General features: G+C 39.4%; 1 protein-coding gene across 2 annotated transcripts in view; it reads left to right on the top strand.

Annotated features, from left to right (window-relative positions):
* ARHGAP32 (Rho GTPase activating protein 32) overlaps positions 1–16,841 on the top strand; it is a gene marked incomplete at both ends in the record, with an annotated part of 189,254 nt that overhangs the window by 109,303 nt on the left and 63,110 nt on the right. For both annotated transcript variants that reach the window (XM_080703204.1, XM_080703203.1), the window contains one exon: positions 8,645–8,726. In XM_080703204.1, the coding sequence (XP_080559330.1) occupies positions 8,645–8,726 (82 nt within the window). The remainder of the gene's footprint in view (positions 1–8,644; positions 8,727–16,841) is intronic.

Genomic DNA, 16,841 nt, shown 5'->3' with positions numbered 1-16,841 from the left:
ATATGCTGGTCAAGATCAGCTATTTTATTTTTAATACTTATTTCAGAATGACATGTGGGCATTTTTGTGTTCAGGTATCAGAGAAAGGATTCTTGGACAATAAAAAGTTTCCTTACCATAAATAGATGATTTTCAGGAAATTCTTCTTATCCAGACGGACAGATATTTGAAAGTTTTACCCCCCCCCCAATAATCTGGAATCCAAAGCTTACACGTTTATATTACTTAAAAGCAAATAGATCCGGGGCGTGGTGGTGCACGCTTGTAATCCCCACGCTTGGGAGGCGGAGACAGGAGAATCGCACAGGTTCGAAGCCAGCCGCGCTGGCTTAAGAGACCCTGTTTCCAAAAATAAAAATAGGTCTGGGAGTGTAGCCCAGAGGTAGAAGGGCTTCCAGGAACGCCAGTACCACACACACACAAAAAAAGCAAATAGAGCAAAATATTTCCTCTCCAGATAACTAATAAGGAATCATATACAGTAAATTATTTTTGTAATGTTACATAAATCAAAGAGAAGAGGGACTGCATGATAGCACAATGAAAAATATTGCAAATACTTCCTGAGTGCTTCGATGTGGATTCCTCACATGTTTTTCATCCCCCTGCAGTCCTCACACTTTATAAAGAAGGTAAAGTTACTCCATTTTACATATGGAGTGATCTACAGTGTGGAGAGTAAAACAACTAGCCCTGTGCTATCTTTTATTTAGCACAGAGCTTACATTAAAATAGGCATTCAGGACTTACGGGAAGATGGCGACCGAGAAAAGCAGGGCTTAAGAGCCCCGCTAACAACAAATCTCCATTACCATAAAATCAGCGCCTTTCATAGCCAGAAAACACCATCACCAGTGAAACAAAAAATCACCAGGCTCCAGAGAGAAAGCGGACTGAGAACAGAGCCACAGAGGAGATACACCGGCCTCGCGCCCGAGGACGCTGCAGACGCAGCAGCAGCGCTATACTGCCGGAGACACCGGCGAATTCACGGGACGGCTACAGCAAGCCGAGGTGAGCCACTGTGGAACAGCTAGGCGGGATCTCTCCGCGCAGAGAGCATCTAAAGCTCCCAGTGGCTGAGCTCAGCACACGCTATAGGGATTCAGAGTAGAAATCAAAATCAAGAAGAAAAACGCCAGCCCCATAGCCGAGGGCGTAGCAACAGCGCCATATTGCCACCGGCGGCAGCAGCAGCGAATTCAGCGAGGCCAGTACAGCTACATCTGCGTACTCAAGAACAGTGAGTCAAATTGCGGGCCACAGAGGAGAAATCCCAGTACTGTACTCCCTGGGACTTGACCCAGTGGGGGAGGGGCGGTGGCAGAGATATCACACCATAGGAGAACATGCAACCTGGCACCCCCCACAGTCTAAAGCAGCCTCTATCGACTCTCTGGGTCGGAGACTCTGTGATAAAACCCAGTAAAGGAGTAGTGGGGTCCGAGATACTACTGACTTGAGATCCAGAACACCTTAAGGGAAGTCATAGTGACCCAAGGGAAGAACCCAGAGAAGGCACAAACATCGGAAATCATGGGAAAGAGGAATAATACTGGAGCAATTAATACCCACAACCCCACAACATCAGAACCCGATAAAACAGAAAATCAGAGATTTCTAGAAGATCAAATCAGGAAAATAACTGTAGAAATAATAGAGGTGCTTCGAAAAGAACTCAGAGAGAGCCAAAAAGAGATAAAGGATGCAATTAATGAAGTAAAGGCCTCAATTCAAAGCACAAACAACCGATTAGAACACATGGAGAACAGAATCTCGCTCTTAGAAGATGAGCAATCCAAAAATGAACTCATAGTTTCTATTTAGAAAAAAATATCCGACAGCAGGAGTCTGATATTGAAGAAATATGGGCCCATTTTAAGAGAGCTAACCTAAGAATAATTGGAATAGAGGAGGGAAAAGAAAGTGAAACCAAAGGGATCAACAATCTCTTCAAAGAAGTAATAGCAGAAAATTTTCCAAACATAGAGCAAGAGGTTGATACAAAGGTCCAGGAAACTTATAGAACTCCCTTTGGACAGGATCAGAGAAGAGGATCCCCACGCCACATAATTGTCAAAATGACCAATGTGGAAGCCAAGCAGAGAATCTTAAAGGCAACAAAAACAAAGGGCCAAGTGACATTCAGAGGCAAACCAATTAGAATCACTCCAGACTTCCCAAACCAAGTCATGAGAGCCAGAAGAGCTTGGAGTAACATATTCCCAACTCTGAAAGAAAACAACTTCCAGCCAAAAATTTCCTACCCAGCAAAACTTTCTATCAAATTAGATGGAAAAATAAGAAGCTTCCATGACAGACAGAAACTGAAGGAATTTATGTCTTCAAAACCAGCACTAGAGAAAATACTCAAAGAGATTAACTACAAAGAAGAAATAGGTAACACACACCAGAACCAGAGAAACAAGAGTTTCCATCCAACAGACAATTAAGATTGGTTATCTGTGAAGATTCATTATTTATGTTAGTCTTTTACCTATCTCTAAATGGTATTGTTTGCCTTTATTGTTGTTAATTTTTAGGATTTCTAGTTGGAATATTAATATACCTTCAGATATAGCAATTGGAAATATTTTATCCCATTCTATTAGTAACTGTTAACTCTGTTTACATTGTCTTTGGATATACAATTTTTTTTTATTTTTAGGGAGTCTGTATACTCCTCTGTTGCCTGTGCCATTGAAATCATAACCAAGAAATCACCGCCAATTTCAATGTTGTGAGGTTTTATGACCCAGATTTTCTTCTAAAAGTTTATAGTCTTAAGATTTATATTTAGGTCTATTATCTATTTTGAGTTAATATTTGTATATGGGATTAGGTAAGGGTCCAATTTTATTCTTTTCCATGTAATTATTATTTTTTAACAATATTTAGTTAAAAGATTATCATTTTCACCACCAAATGATCGTGGAAACCTTGTCAAAAATAACTTGACAATATAGGGAAGAATTTAGCTCTAGGCTTTTATTTAACACAATGGTTTATATATCTGCCTTTAGAATAGTACTACACTGTTTCAATTATTGTAGCTTTATATGGTTTGAAATCAGAAAATATATATCTTCTAGCTTTGTTCTTTTTCAAGATCGTTTTGGGTACCTAGACTCCATATTCCATATTAGGATAGATTTTTTTCTGAAAAATAAATATATAAATATATGATAGTTTCACCTAAAAAATAGAAAAAATATTCTCTGGTAAGAAAGAAAGCAAAAAGAAATATTGAAATGTTATCTTTAAGTCATCAAAAGCTTGGTATCAGACAAATGAAATTGTTATGTGAGATTATCATTTTTAATGTTAGATAAATTGCCATAATACTAGATGTCAACTACTAAGCCAAGCATGAGAGGGAGGGATAGGGAGAGAATGGGGTGGGGATTGGGTGGGGGCTGACTGGGAAAAATGTGCATGTATGTCTACAGAAGTATGTATCCCACTATGATGTATGAATACAGTGCACCAATAAAAATAAATAAATAAATAAAATAAAATAAAATAGGCATTCAGGCAAAAACATCTCACTATAGTAATTTAATGGACACTAGTGACTTCTACTTATATGACTCATAGATTTCTAAAATAGAAAAGATGATAATGGAACATCTGGTTCCTAGCAGTCATTTTACAGTGATAGAAGTTTTTTTTTTTTTTTTTTTTTTTTACAGTGATGGAAATTTAGATAAACTGTTCTGTTTTAAAAAACAGAATAATTTCAAAAACATTGATGTAAATTTTCACATATAATGTAAAGGAAAAATAAAAGTAATTTGCATCTTTACAATATACACTGTGGAGCTGGGCATGGTGGCTCATGCTTGTAATCCCAGCACTTGGGACTGAGACAGGAGGATCACAGGGTCCAGGCCAGCCTCAGCTACTTAGTGAGCCCCTCTGCAATTTAGTGAGACCCTGTTTCAAAATAAAGAATAAAATAGGACTGGAGGCGTATCTCAGAGGTAGAATGCCCCTGGGTTCAATACCCAATACCGCAGGAAAACATTATATGTATGTATATGCATATGTATATATAGTATGTATGTATGTGTGTGTGTGTGTGTGTGTGTGTGTGTGTGTGTGTGTGTGTGTATGTGGTGCAAGGTATTAAACCCAAGGGTATTCTACCTCTGTGCTACACCTAATTTTATTTATTTGGAAACAGGGTCTCACTAAGTTGCTGAGACTGGCCTTGAGCCTTTAATATTCCTGTCTCTGCCTCCTAAGCACTAGGATTCCAGGTGCGCAACATCACACCCAATTCACAATATATATTTAGATACAAATATTTTTAACAACTTCTCAAGAACCTTGCGATTCTTAGTCTCCAGACTAATAGCATTAACATCAGTCAGAAAATAAAACCTATTTATATTAGAATAAAAAATGCAGAACACTTAAGGATATATCTGAAGAAAGATCTGTACATTTAAAAGTACAGAACATTGCTGGGAGAAGTAAGAGAAGACCTAAATGGAGAGAGATACTGTGTTTATGTATTGGAAGACTATATTGTTAAGATGCTATTTCTTCCCAAATTGGTATCAGTCAGAATCCTAGCAAACTCTTATGTAGAAATTGACAGAGATCAAACAATTCATATGGGAAGTACAAAAGACCTGGAAAACAGAAGAACCTGAATGTTTGAAATGGAACAGAATTAGAAAACTAACACTAATTGAAGATTTACTATCAAGTTACATTATCAAGAGAGTGTAGTATCAGTGGAAATGGAGATAAGTAGACTAATAGAACAGAAGAGTCTAGAAATAGACCTGTACATACATGACAACTCATTGATTTTCAGTAAAGGTCTCAGTTCAATTCAGTGAAGAGACATGGTCTATTTTTGCCTCCCAAATAAACTTTATTGCAGCATCTGCAAAAATTAACTCAAAATAGATTATGTTTTATATTATGAAACATAAGCTGTAAAACTTTTTGTGTGTATGTGGGCCTGGGGATGGAACCCAGGGGCATTTGAGCTCTGAGCTACACCCCTGTTCCATTTTTTATTTTATATATATATATATATATATATTTTTTTTTTGTGGGTCTGGGGATGCAACCCAGAGGCATTCGATCTACAAGCTATAGCCCCTGCCCTATTTTTTATTCTTTTATTTTGAAACCGGATCTCACTGAGTTGCAGAGGGTCTCACTAAGTAGCTGAGGCTGTCCACGAACCGTGATCCTCCAGTCTCGCCTTCCGATTGCTGGGATTACAAGTGTGCGCCACCACGCCTGGCTTCTTTATATCTTTTGAAACAGGGTCTCACTAATTTGCGGAGGCCCTCACTAAGTAGCTGAGGCTGTCTGTGAACTGTGATCCTCCAGTCTCAGCCTCCCAAATGCTGAGATTACAAGCATGTACCACCACGCCCAGCTCAACTTCTTGAAGAAGATAGAAAACTTTCATGGCTTTGTGTTAAGGGAATATTTCTTAAATACAACCTCAAAAGATCAAGTCTCTGAGAACGTTTGGGGAGTGAGGAAAAGTGGTTGTCATTTCTAGATAATAGACTGAATTTTCATTGGTATGAATCTCCTCAATGAAGCTAATTTTCTCCATAAACACATAACATGCAAGTGTGGAAGTATATTGGGTTAGGTTGAGCAAGGTAGATGACTGCTGGATTGATTTGGCAGAAGATTAATATTGCAAGGAAACTAATGGTGCTTAGTTATAATTTCAAATGGATATTCATACACAGCATTTTTACTAGATAGCCAAAAAATTATATATATGAAGGAAAACAGTACCTTCAGGGGGAAGTAAATATAGTAATGAAAGAGATGAGATGCCTCTGAGTTTCTATGTCAGCCATTTGTCACAGAATATAACACTAGAAACCTGGGCGGACAGGAAGTCACAGAAAATAAAATAGTAGATTTTGAACCCTCTGGGACCAAATAGTTCCAACTGATTAAAAAACAGCAACAACTATGTGGCATGTCTCTCGGAACAAGAGTAGTACTTTACTAAGCTTCATGAAAAATAGTTTCACTAGCCATAAGTTAGAATTTAAAAAGCCACTGGAGAAAGATTTTTTTTTTTTTTTGGCATTGAAAAGCATGTAACTTAGCAATACCTCCATTTCAAAATAAAAATTTAAAAAGGGTTGGGGGTGTAGCTCAGAAGTGGAATGCCTTGTGTCCCATCTCCAGCATCAAAAAAACAAAAACAAATAAAACAACAAAACAAAACAACAACAATAAATATTTTGGTGCAACTTGAAGGGGATGTTAGACAGATAACTATAGGAATAAGTCTGGGACTTTGTTTACTGTAGGGATAGAAAGGAACCCTTGTTCAACAGTAGAACCCAATTTTAACTATTGTCTCCCTCCAAAGATTTTTCTAGTTGATTCTTACCTGGTTCCAACCAATCTTGGAAGCATTCAGCATGTTTAGTGAAACAGAAAGTTGAGTAAATGTGTTATAGCCCATCATCAATAAAACACATACTTGAAGCATCATTTTGAAGGCAGTGCATATTTGAGAATCCCAAATACAGATCTTTCAAGCAAAACTAATAATCTGTTAATAACTCCTTTTTACCTCATGATAGCTGGTTACATCCTAAAAATTTTGATAAGTACAATAGAATATTGATCCAGAAATTGAAATAAGAATGCAGCAAATGAGTATATGAATATAATCCCACACAGATGGAAATTATACAGCTCAGAACTTTGTGATGAATCATGCTCTTGGAAGGCTGTTCCATTCTTCCCAGAGTCTGTCAACAGAGGGAGATACAACGTGATATAGTTTTCATGTTTCAGCTTTAACATCTGCTGCCTGGCAGCCCATTTATATCCCTATCTAAGGAAACATCTATAAATATTGGTAAAGATTTCCCTTTTACTTTTTTCCCCTAGACTGTTTATCTCTGTATTTGTTCTATTATCTACATAGTATCTCCAAATGCTTTGGGACTCAGTATTTTCTTGACATGGCTTGTTTTAATTCTAATAAAAGCCATGTAGGCAATTCTGCTATTAGGTCAATGTGGTTTGTTCTTCAAAGCCAGAGTCTGTTGCCACTGCTAAAATTGGCCATTTTCTTCTCTCTTAGCACTGGACACCAGGATTTTAAATTAGTTATTTTTTCAGAAATGCATTTTAATCATGTTTCTTTATTCCATGAAATCTGTAAAGAGATTGCAGAGAAAATTTACAAAAACATTTGAATTGTGTCTTAGTGTTGACTTTTTAAAGAATCATAAAGAAGACAATAAGCATAATAAGTTGGCAACAGAGATATCAACACAGCTAGTTGAGATTTCAGCAAAGTGAATTGTTATGCAGTAAAATTTTACCTACTGCATGCTTAGCTTGCTGTAGGACAAATATTTTAACTGGTATAAAAGAAGTTTAAAAACTAAAAAACAAACTAAACTGGGCATGGTGACGCATGCTTGTAATTTCAGCATTCCAGAGGCTGAAGACAGGAGGATCATGGTTTGTGGACAGCCTCGGGTACTTAGTGAAGCCCTTTGCAACTCACTGAGACCCTGTTTCAAAATAAAGAATAAAAAATAAGGCTGGGGGTATAGCTCAGAGGTAGAATGTCCCGGGGTTTCATTCCCAGTACCGCAAAAAAGCCTCTAAAACTACACTGCTGTGAATTGTGCTGCTATAAACCAACATAGGTGTCCATCAGATGAATGGACAAAGGAAATGTGTATATAGACAATCGTGTTTTACTCAGCCTTAAAGAAGAAAAAAATTATGCCATTTATAGGAAAATGGATGGAACTTGAGAGCATTATGGTAAGTGAAATCAGCCAGTCTAAGAAAGTCTATGTTTTCTCTCATCTGTGGGAGCTAGAGAGAAAATAGGAAACAAAAGGGATTTCAGATAAAAGAGGAGAAAGAGCTGGGCATGGTGGCACATGCTTGTAATCCCTGTACTTGGGAGGCTGAGATAGTGGGATTTCAAGTTTGAGACCAGCCTCAGCAATTTAGCAAGACTCTCAGGAATCTAGTGATTCTGTCTCAAAGCAGAAAAAAAAAAAAAGTTCTTTTTAAAATGGCTGTAGCTATAGTTTGGAGATAGAATGCCTCTGGGTTCAATCCCCAGTACTACCCCCCTTACCCCAAAAGGAAAGAGACCAGTAGAATAGTGGGAAAAGATGGAGGAGGGGAAAAGAGGGGAAAAGAGGTTTGAGGAAGGAAACATCAAATAATATCAAAGTGTTCATATATGAGTTATCATTACCAATCTCAGTAACAAGTATGGGGAGGGAGCGGGGTGGGATCACCAGGGAAACAGGCCAAGTGATGTGTGTATATATAAACTATCAGTTTGAATTTCACTGTAAGGTATAATTACAATACACCAATAAAGTTATATAAAACAATCAAAATGTGAATAAAAACTAACACTAGAAAACCAGACTTAGCTATTTGGCCAGAAAGCCCCACATAACTCTGCACATTCATAGCAACAGATTGTTTTATTGTTTGTTGTGTACTTGGCATCATTTGCTACACAGTCTTGGAATAACAGGATCACTTGGGAGGGACCAGAGTGCATTACTGGAATTGAGTTGGCAGTGTTCACATGCTGTCTTCTTCACTGGTTTGGAATTGTCTCTTTGTTGCTTTTCTTTAGGTGGGACTCTTCCCTGGACATTGTGTCGAGCTAATTAACCAGAAAGTTCCCCCATCAGTGACCAACTCAGTGCCAAAACCAGGTGAGTGCCATTTTCTTTAGTGTGGTCAGGGGCTCCCAGAGACTGGCACAGAGGCTCCTCCCAACTAGCGGGGAGCTTGCCCGGCTGTTCTTCACACATGCTGAGCTCCTATGCATGCTTCATTGTCTGTGCTTGTACTTTTTAAATTCTGCCATATGTCTCTGTTGATTATTTCAAAAAAAGTTTATATGCATTAAAATGTCTAGACTATTGAAAACCATGAGCTCCACCAAGCTTGTTATTATTTGCTTTTACAATAATAGCTTATTAATAATAATAGCTTATTAATGAATAAAGTGATTTAAAAACAGGCTTAAGGACCTAACCTAAAAAAAAGATTTTAAGGATCTTAAGGTATGATTAACTGGAAATTAACAGTTGAAGGGCATGTATATTTTATCAGTGCCCATGAATATCAAAACTATTTTAAACAGCACTTATTACTTACATAGTTTATGGTACTATATAAATATATAGAGAATTTTACAATTAACTAAAGCAGTATTGCAGGAAATTAAAAAATCAAGAAAATTAGAATTTTTGTATATTATTGATATGATTTAATTTGAGCAAGATTCTATAGAATACCTACTCTGAAATGTTTGCTCTGATACAAATTTAAAAAAAATCAAGGACCAGTAGATTTTAGAGGGGAAAAGAAACAATGAAATTTATTTTTTCTTGTTATATTACATTTCTTCTGCCCTTTCCTTTTCTCTTAATAAAAGGAGAAGAAAAATATTCTGGGCCCTAGAATTTAAATTTACTTGAATTGCTTCCATTAAAGTAAGTATCTTTAGGGTTTAAGGATATATATATATATATATATATATATATATATATATGAATTACAGGATTTTTATTTTTATTTTTTGGTACTGAGGATTGAAAACAAGGGGCATTTCTACTCAAGCTACACTCCCAACCCTATTTTTTATTCTTTATTTTTGAAACAGGGTCTCACTAAGTTGTGGAGGGCCTCACTAAGTAGCTGAGCTGGTCAAAAACCTGCGATTCTCCTGTCTCAGCCTCTCAAGTACTGGGATTACAAGTGTGCACCACCATGCCCAGAGAGGGGGAAATTTTTTATTCTTTCCTTATTTAGTATTTTTCTACTTTACTAAAGCATACATTAGTTGATCTTTGTATGGAGTATTCAGGTAAAGGGGAATGGTAGCAACCGTTGTAAAAGCTTATTTCCTTGTTGAAAGGTTTTCCCATTTCTCATAGAAATTTATTTATTTTAGGGAAAGTAACTTTATTGCTTAGTAAAGAAAATACTTCAAAGCAATATCTCTACACTTTAACTTGAGCCAGGATTCTGTTATTTTCAAGCCAGTTTTATCTTGATTTGGGTGTATATGTATGTGTACATGCTCAGTAAATGTTCCTTAGTAATTTTGATTGCTGTTGGTTTTTTTTTTTTAATATGGCATTAGTCACTTAAAAATAAGAGCTTCGCTGATATATAATTAACATAGCATCAATTAACTTTTTAAAGGAATATAATTCAGCCAGATGCAATGATACATGCTTATAATCCCAGAACTTGAGAGGCTGAGACAGGATGATCTCAAGTTCAGGCCAACCTTGGCAACTTAGTGAGACACTCTTTCAAAATAATAAAGAAGAGCCATGTGTGGTGACTCATGCTTGTAATCCCAGCATTTGGGAGGCAGAGATCAGAGGATTGCAGTTCACAGACAGCCTCAGCTACTTGTCAAGGCCCTTCACAACTCAGTGAGACCCTATTTCAAAAATAATAATAAGAGGCGGCCCCCCTCTCCACCCGGAAGGACCCTGGCCCCCGACCCTGGGCGGGTGGGCAGGCCCCGGCGGGGCGCCCCTAGGCGACCCCCCTCTCCACCCGGAAGGACCCCGGGTCCCCGACCCTGGGCGGGTGGCCAGGCTCTGGCGGGGAGCCCCTAGGTAGCCCCCCTCTCCACCCGGAAGGACCCCGTGGTCCAGGGCCCCTGGGCCCCCGACCCTGGGCGGGTGGGCAGGCGCCGGCAGGGCGCCCCTAGGTGACCCCCCTCTCTACCCGGAAGGACCCCGCCCCCGACCCTGGGTGGGTGGGCAGGCGCTGGCGGAGCTCCCCTAGGCGACCCCCTCTCTACCCGGAAGGATCCTGTAAAAAAGGAAAAGAAAAAGAAAAAAGGAAAATATCGGAGAGGGGTCAAGAAGGTGGTGAATGCCAGGATACTGGAGATGTAGACAAAACTTATCCAAATGAACTGGAATTATTGGAAAAATTCCCCGCTAAGGAGGACTGCTTCTTCTCTACATTGTTAAGAATCTTGGACATCACCTGTAAGGCGAGAGACTTTAGCGGAGACCAAGGAGAAAGGCGGTGCTGAAAGTGGTCTCCGCGTTGGCAATGGAGAATTGTATTCAGGAGAAGCAGAAATCGGAGCCTACCAACCTTATTTATTTATTTATTTATTTATTTATTTATTTATTTTTGTTTGTTTGGAGAAATTATACCAAAGGTTGTATGCTACCGTCGCGCATGCTTAGGAAGATTGGACAACATTCAGAGTGGAAAAAGAGCTTGGGAAAGATTGGAAATGGTGGAGGCAGTGGCAGTGGCGGTGGCAGTGGCCAGTACTCAGGGGAGGCAGAGATCTGATACATTACACCTGGAACTTTTGAAGTAATGACCCCAGAGGCAGAATGCTACCACCACCATGCACCCTCGAGAACGTGGGACAAATAGTTGGGCGAAGAGGGTGCTCGGATTAGAGCCTGCCGAGAGGTGAGGCCGGCGACAGACACAGCAAAGCTGGGATCGGAGCCTGCCGTGAGGCAAGGCCGGTGCTGGGGCCTCCGAGACTGGAATCGGAGCCTGCCGAGGTGTTAGGTCAGTGCCGGGGCCAACAGCCGGCATTGGAGCCTTTTGTGAGGCAATGCCATTATTGAGGCCTCCGAGGCCGGGATCAGAGCCTGCCGAGGGGTTAGGCCGGTGCTGGGGCCAGTGAGGCTGTGATTGAACCCTGCCGCGAGGCAAGGCCAGTGCTGGAGCCTCCGAGGCCAGGATCAGAGCCTGCTGAGGGGTTAGGCTGGTGCTGGGGCCACTGGCCAGCATCGGAGTCTTCCGTGAGGCAAGGCTGCTATTGAGGTCTCTGAGGCCGGTATCGGAGCCTGCCGAGGGGTTAGGCTGGTGCCAGGGCCAGCGAGGCTGGGATCGGAGCCTGCCACGAGGCAAGGCCGATGCTGAGGCCTTTGAGGCTGAGATCAGAGCCTGCTGAGGGGTTAGGCTGGTGCCGGGGCCACTGGCTGGCATCGGGGTCTTCCGTGAGGCAAAGCCACTATTGAGGCCGGGATCGGAGCCTGCCGTGAGGCAAGGCCACTACTGAGGCCTCCAAGGCCTGGATCGGAGCCTGCCAAGGGGTTAGGCTGATGCCGGGGCCATCGGCTAACATCGGAGCCTGCCGTGAGGCAAGACCGGTGCTGGGGCCTCTGAGGCCAGGATCGGAGCCAGCTGCGGGGTTAGGCCAGTGTCGGGGCTAGCGAGGCCAGGACCGGGGTCTCCCATGAGGCAAGGCTGCTGCTTGAGCCAGCGAGGTCTGATCAGTCCACCGGGTAGCCAGGCCACAACTGGGGCTGTAAAGAGTGGGATCGGTATTTGCAACACAGCATGCACAGAGAAATATCGCAGAAAAGTAAAACCAGATGCTTCCCCTAATCAGCAATAACTAGGAGGAAATGGGCAACAAGAAGTGGTCAAGCTACAGAAAGGGCCCTATAGTGAAGCAATTAAGGTGACCAATCATGGGGTATGGAATAGGGGAAGATGGAGCCTCTTTAAAAAGCAGGAGGTACATAAACATATGTATCAAAGTTAATCACCAAACAAGCATGGGATCGAGGGGGGGAGGGAATGGGATGGGGGCTGGATGAGGGCTAATTGGATGATGTGTGCTTGTATATCCTCTCAAGTCTTATATTCCAATGTGATGTATGATTACAATGCACCAATAAAAATAAATTTTAAAAAATGATAATAATAATTTTTAAAAAGACTAAAAAATAGGGCTGGGGGTGTAGCTCAGAGGTAGAATGTCCCTGGGTTCCATTCCTGGTACCAAAATAATAATAATAATAATAATAATAATAATAATAATAATAATAGAAGGGCTAAGCGGTGTAGCTCAGAGGGAGAATGCTCCTGGGTTCAATCCCAGCACCAAAATAATAATAATAAGATGATGATGATAATAATAATAATAAAGTTTAAAAATAGAAATAAAGTAACTCAGATCTGTACAACTATTGTGGTTAATTTTAGAGCTTCTTCAATATTTTAGAAGGAAATTCTGTATCTATTAACAAATATTTTTTCTCTACCTGTCTTTAACCCCCAGTCGTGAGCAACCAGTAATTTACTCTTTGTCTCTAAAACTTTCCTGTTCTGGGCATTGTTTATAGGTGGAGTCATACAATATGTGGTCTTTTGTGTCTTGCTTCTTTATTTGTTCTCAGGGTCCATTCATGCTGTAGCATGAGTCAGTGCTGTATTCCTTTTTCAAATGGCGGAATAATCTATTATATGAATAGATCAGAGTTATTTGTCTATCCATTGTGGTGGTTTTTATTTTGGGCTATAAGCATTTGTTTACAGGGTTTTAGATGGATAGGCTTTCATCTGTCTTGGGTTCATTTATAGAAGTGGAATTGTTGGGTCATATGATAGCTATGTTTAACCTTTTGAGAAATTGTCAGCTCATCATCTTACAGTTCCACCAGCAGCAAGTTCTAGTTGCTATATTTCTTTGACCCTTATCATTTGGCTTTTTCTGATAACTGTCATCTTCACAGAATGAAGTAATATCTCTTTTTTGTTTTGTTTTTGTGGTACTGGGTCTTGAAATCAGGGGCCTTCTACCTCTGAGCTATAACCCCAGTCCTATTTTATTTTATTTTTTATCTTGAAACAGGGTCTCACTAAGCTCAAGGGCCTCATTAATTTGCGAGGCTGGCTTACAATCCTCCTGTGGTTTTTATTTGCATTTCCCTGGTGGCTAATAATGTTGACTGTCTTTATGTGTGCTTATTGGCAATTTATATAGCTCTTTTAAAGAAATGTCTATTCAGTTCCCTTGCCCATTTTTAATTGGGTTTTCTTTTTGTGATTGAGTTTTAAGAATTCCTTATATATTCTAAATACATTTTCTTTACTAGATAATAGTGATTTATAAGTATTTCCTCTCATTTGTGTGGAAGAGTTGTCTTTTACTTTCTTAATGGTAACCATTGAAGCATTAAAGTTTAAAATTTTTATAATGCCCAATTTATTTTGTCTTCTATTGCTTATTCCTTTGGTATCTTTTAAGAAGTGTTTGAGTAACCCAGGATCATGGAAATTTACTCTTATAATTTCTTCCAGTAGGATTATAGTTTTAGATTTTACATATTATCCTATGATCCATTTGTTTGAGTTAATTTTTATGTATGATGTGAGGAAGGGGTTTTACATCATATGGTTATTCAATTGTTTCAAGCACTATTTCTTGAAATGATATTTCTTTCCTCCATTAAATGGCACCCTTGTACAAAAATCAGTTGAACTTAGACATGGGTTTATTTCTGGAATTTCAGTTTTATTTCATTGATCTGTATGACTTTTCATATGCCAGAACTACTCTATCTTGATTATTGTTAATTTAAAGTAAGCTTTGCAGTGAAGAAGTATAAGTCAGCATTCAGAATTTTACTCTTCTTCTAAGGGTTTGATTTTGCTTTTATGGATCCTGTGCAATTCTGTATAAATATTAGAGTCAGCTTATCAATTTCAACATAAAAATCAGCTGGAGTTCTAATAAGATTATATTGCATTTATAGATCAATTTATGAAATTTTACCATCTTAGCAGGATTAAGTCTCCCAGTCCCTGAACATAGCTCATTTCTACTTTTTTAGATATTCTTGAATTTCTTTCAGTGTTTTGTAGTTTTCAGAGTATAAATTTGCTTATATTTTGTTAAATATATTTAAATATCCTATTTTATTTAATGCTATTATAAATGGAATTGTTTTCTTAATTTTGTTTTCCTATTATTTATAGCAAATGCATAGAAATAAGATTTTTGTGTATCCTAAAACTTTGTTTAATGTATTCCTTGGGATTCCTGCCATTCCTTTTTTCTTTTTGCTCTTTTGTGGTATTGGGAATTGAACACAGGGGTTTCAATCTCCAAGCAATACCCCAGCTCTATTTTATTTTTTTATTTTGAAACAGGTTGCTGAGGTTCTTTTTAAGTTGCTGAGGTTAGCCTCAAACCTGTGATCCTCCATGAGCCTCCCAAGTTCTGGAAATAGAGGAATGCACCACCACTATGCCTGACTTTCTTTGAGGTTTTCTATATATGAAATAATATTGTATACAAATCAGGATATTTTTTTTCTCCCACTTCAACTTGGATACCCTTTATTACGCTTGTCCAGTTTCTGTAGTGAGAACCTTTAGTACAGTATTAAATAGAAGTCTCCTACTTTCTCTTGTGCCTGATCTTAGGGAAAAGGCTCAATCTTTCACCATTAAGATGTTGGTTGTGGGTTATCATAGACACTCTTTATAAGATTAAAGGAGTTCCCGTCTCTTTCTAGTTTGTTTAGTGGTGTCATAAAAAGGATGTTGGATTTTTGTTTTCAAAGGCATTTATTGAGATGATCATGGGATTTTATGGTCACTATTTTGAAATTACTAAAATTCAACATAAAATGGTATCATCCCCACTAATACACAAAACAAACAAACAAGAAATAAACTGACATCTGGGAAGATGGCTACCAAGAAAAGCAGCGTTTACAAGTCCTGCTAACATTGATCTCTAATGCCACAAAATCAGCGCTTTTCATAGCCAGAAAACACTATCAGCAGAGAAATAAAAAATGTAAACACAAGGGACAGAGAAAAAGAAAACTAGAAGAACAAACAGAGCACAGAAAAGAAACCAGCTCGGATTGCGGAGCCGCACCAGCGCCATCATGCATCACAGCCCCAGGCTGCAGAGTGGAAAGGTAAAACAAGGAGATGAAGTGAGCAGCTGTGGATCATTCGGGTGTAATTCAGCAGTTCTTTCAGCGCAAAAAACATCTAAAACTTCTAGTGGACAAGCTCATCACGCCTTTCAGGGACTCAGAACGGAGCTCAAATCCAGAGAAGAAATGCGCCAGCCTCACGGCCGAGGGCATAGCCATGGCGCCATATTGCCAGCAGCTGAGGCCAGTCCACCACGCCTGTGACAGTGCGCACAATAACCATGAGTAAAATTACCGCAGAGAAATCCCCAGGATAATCTCCCTGGGTCTGAGATTTTGCAGTCCAACCCAGTGAAGGAGTAGTGGTGGCAGAGATAACACATTCGAGTTACAGCTCCCTGTGGGAAAACGCCCAGCTCGGCACCCCCATGGTTTCGCACAGACTCGATTAACTCCCTAGGTCTGAGACTTCACAATACAACCCAGTAAAGGAGTAGTGGTGCCTGAGATTACCACAAACTCAAGATCCAGAGCACCCTAAGTAAAGTTGTGGTGATCCAGGGAAGAAACCAGAGAAGGCACAAACTTCTGAAATCATGGGAAAGAGGAAGAACAATAGAGCAATGAACGCCCACAACCCCATATTATCAGAACCTGATAACACAAAATTCAGAGATCTCCAGAAGATCAAATTAGGAATATAACTGTAGAAATAATACAGGACTTTCAAAAAGAATTTAGAGAGAGAGTCTAAAAGAAATAAAGGAAGCAATCATTGACGTAAAGGCATCAATTCAAAGTATAAACAGTTAATTAGACCACATGGAGAATAGAATCTCGCTCCTAGAAGATCACGCCAAAAATGAACACATAATTTGTAACTTAGAAAAAAAATCAGACAGCAGGAATCTGACATTGAAGAAATATGGGCCCATTTTAAGGGAGCTAACCTAAGAATAATCAGAATAGAGGAGGGAAAAGAAGGTGAAACCAAAGGGATCAATAATCTCTTCAAAGAAATAATAGCAGAAAATTTTCCAAACAGAGAGCAAGAGGTCGATACACAGGACCAGGAAACTTATAGAACTCCCTTTAGACAGGATCAGAGAAGAGGTTCCCCACGCCACATAATTG

The sequence above is a fragment of the Muscardinus avellanarius genome (assembly GCF_963383645.1).
Source record: "Muscardinus avellanarius genome assembly, chromosome: 1".
NCBI lineage: Eukaryota > Metazoa > Chordata > Mammalia > Rodentia > Gliridae > Muscardinus > Muscardinus avellanarius.
The sequence above is the reverse complement of the archived record's forward strand: the minus strand, read 5'-3'. Positions and strand labels throughout refer to the sequence as shown.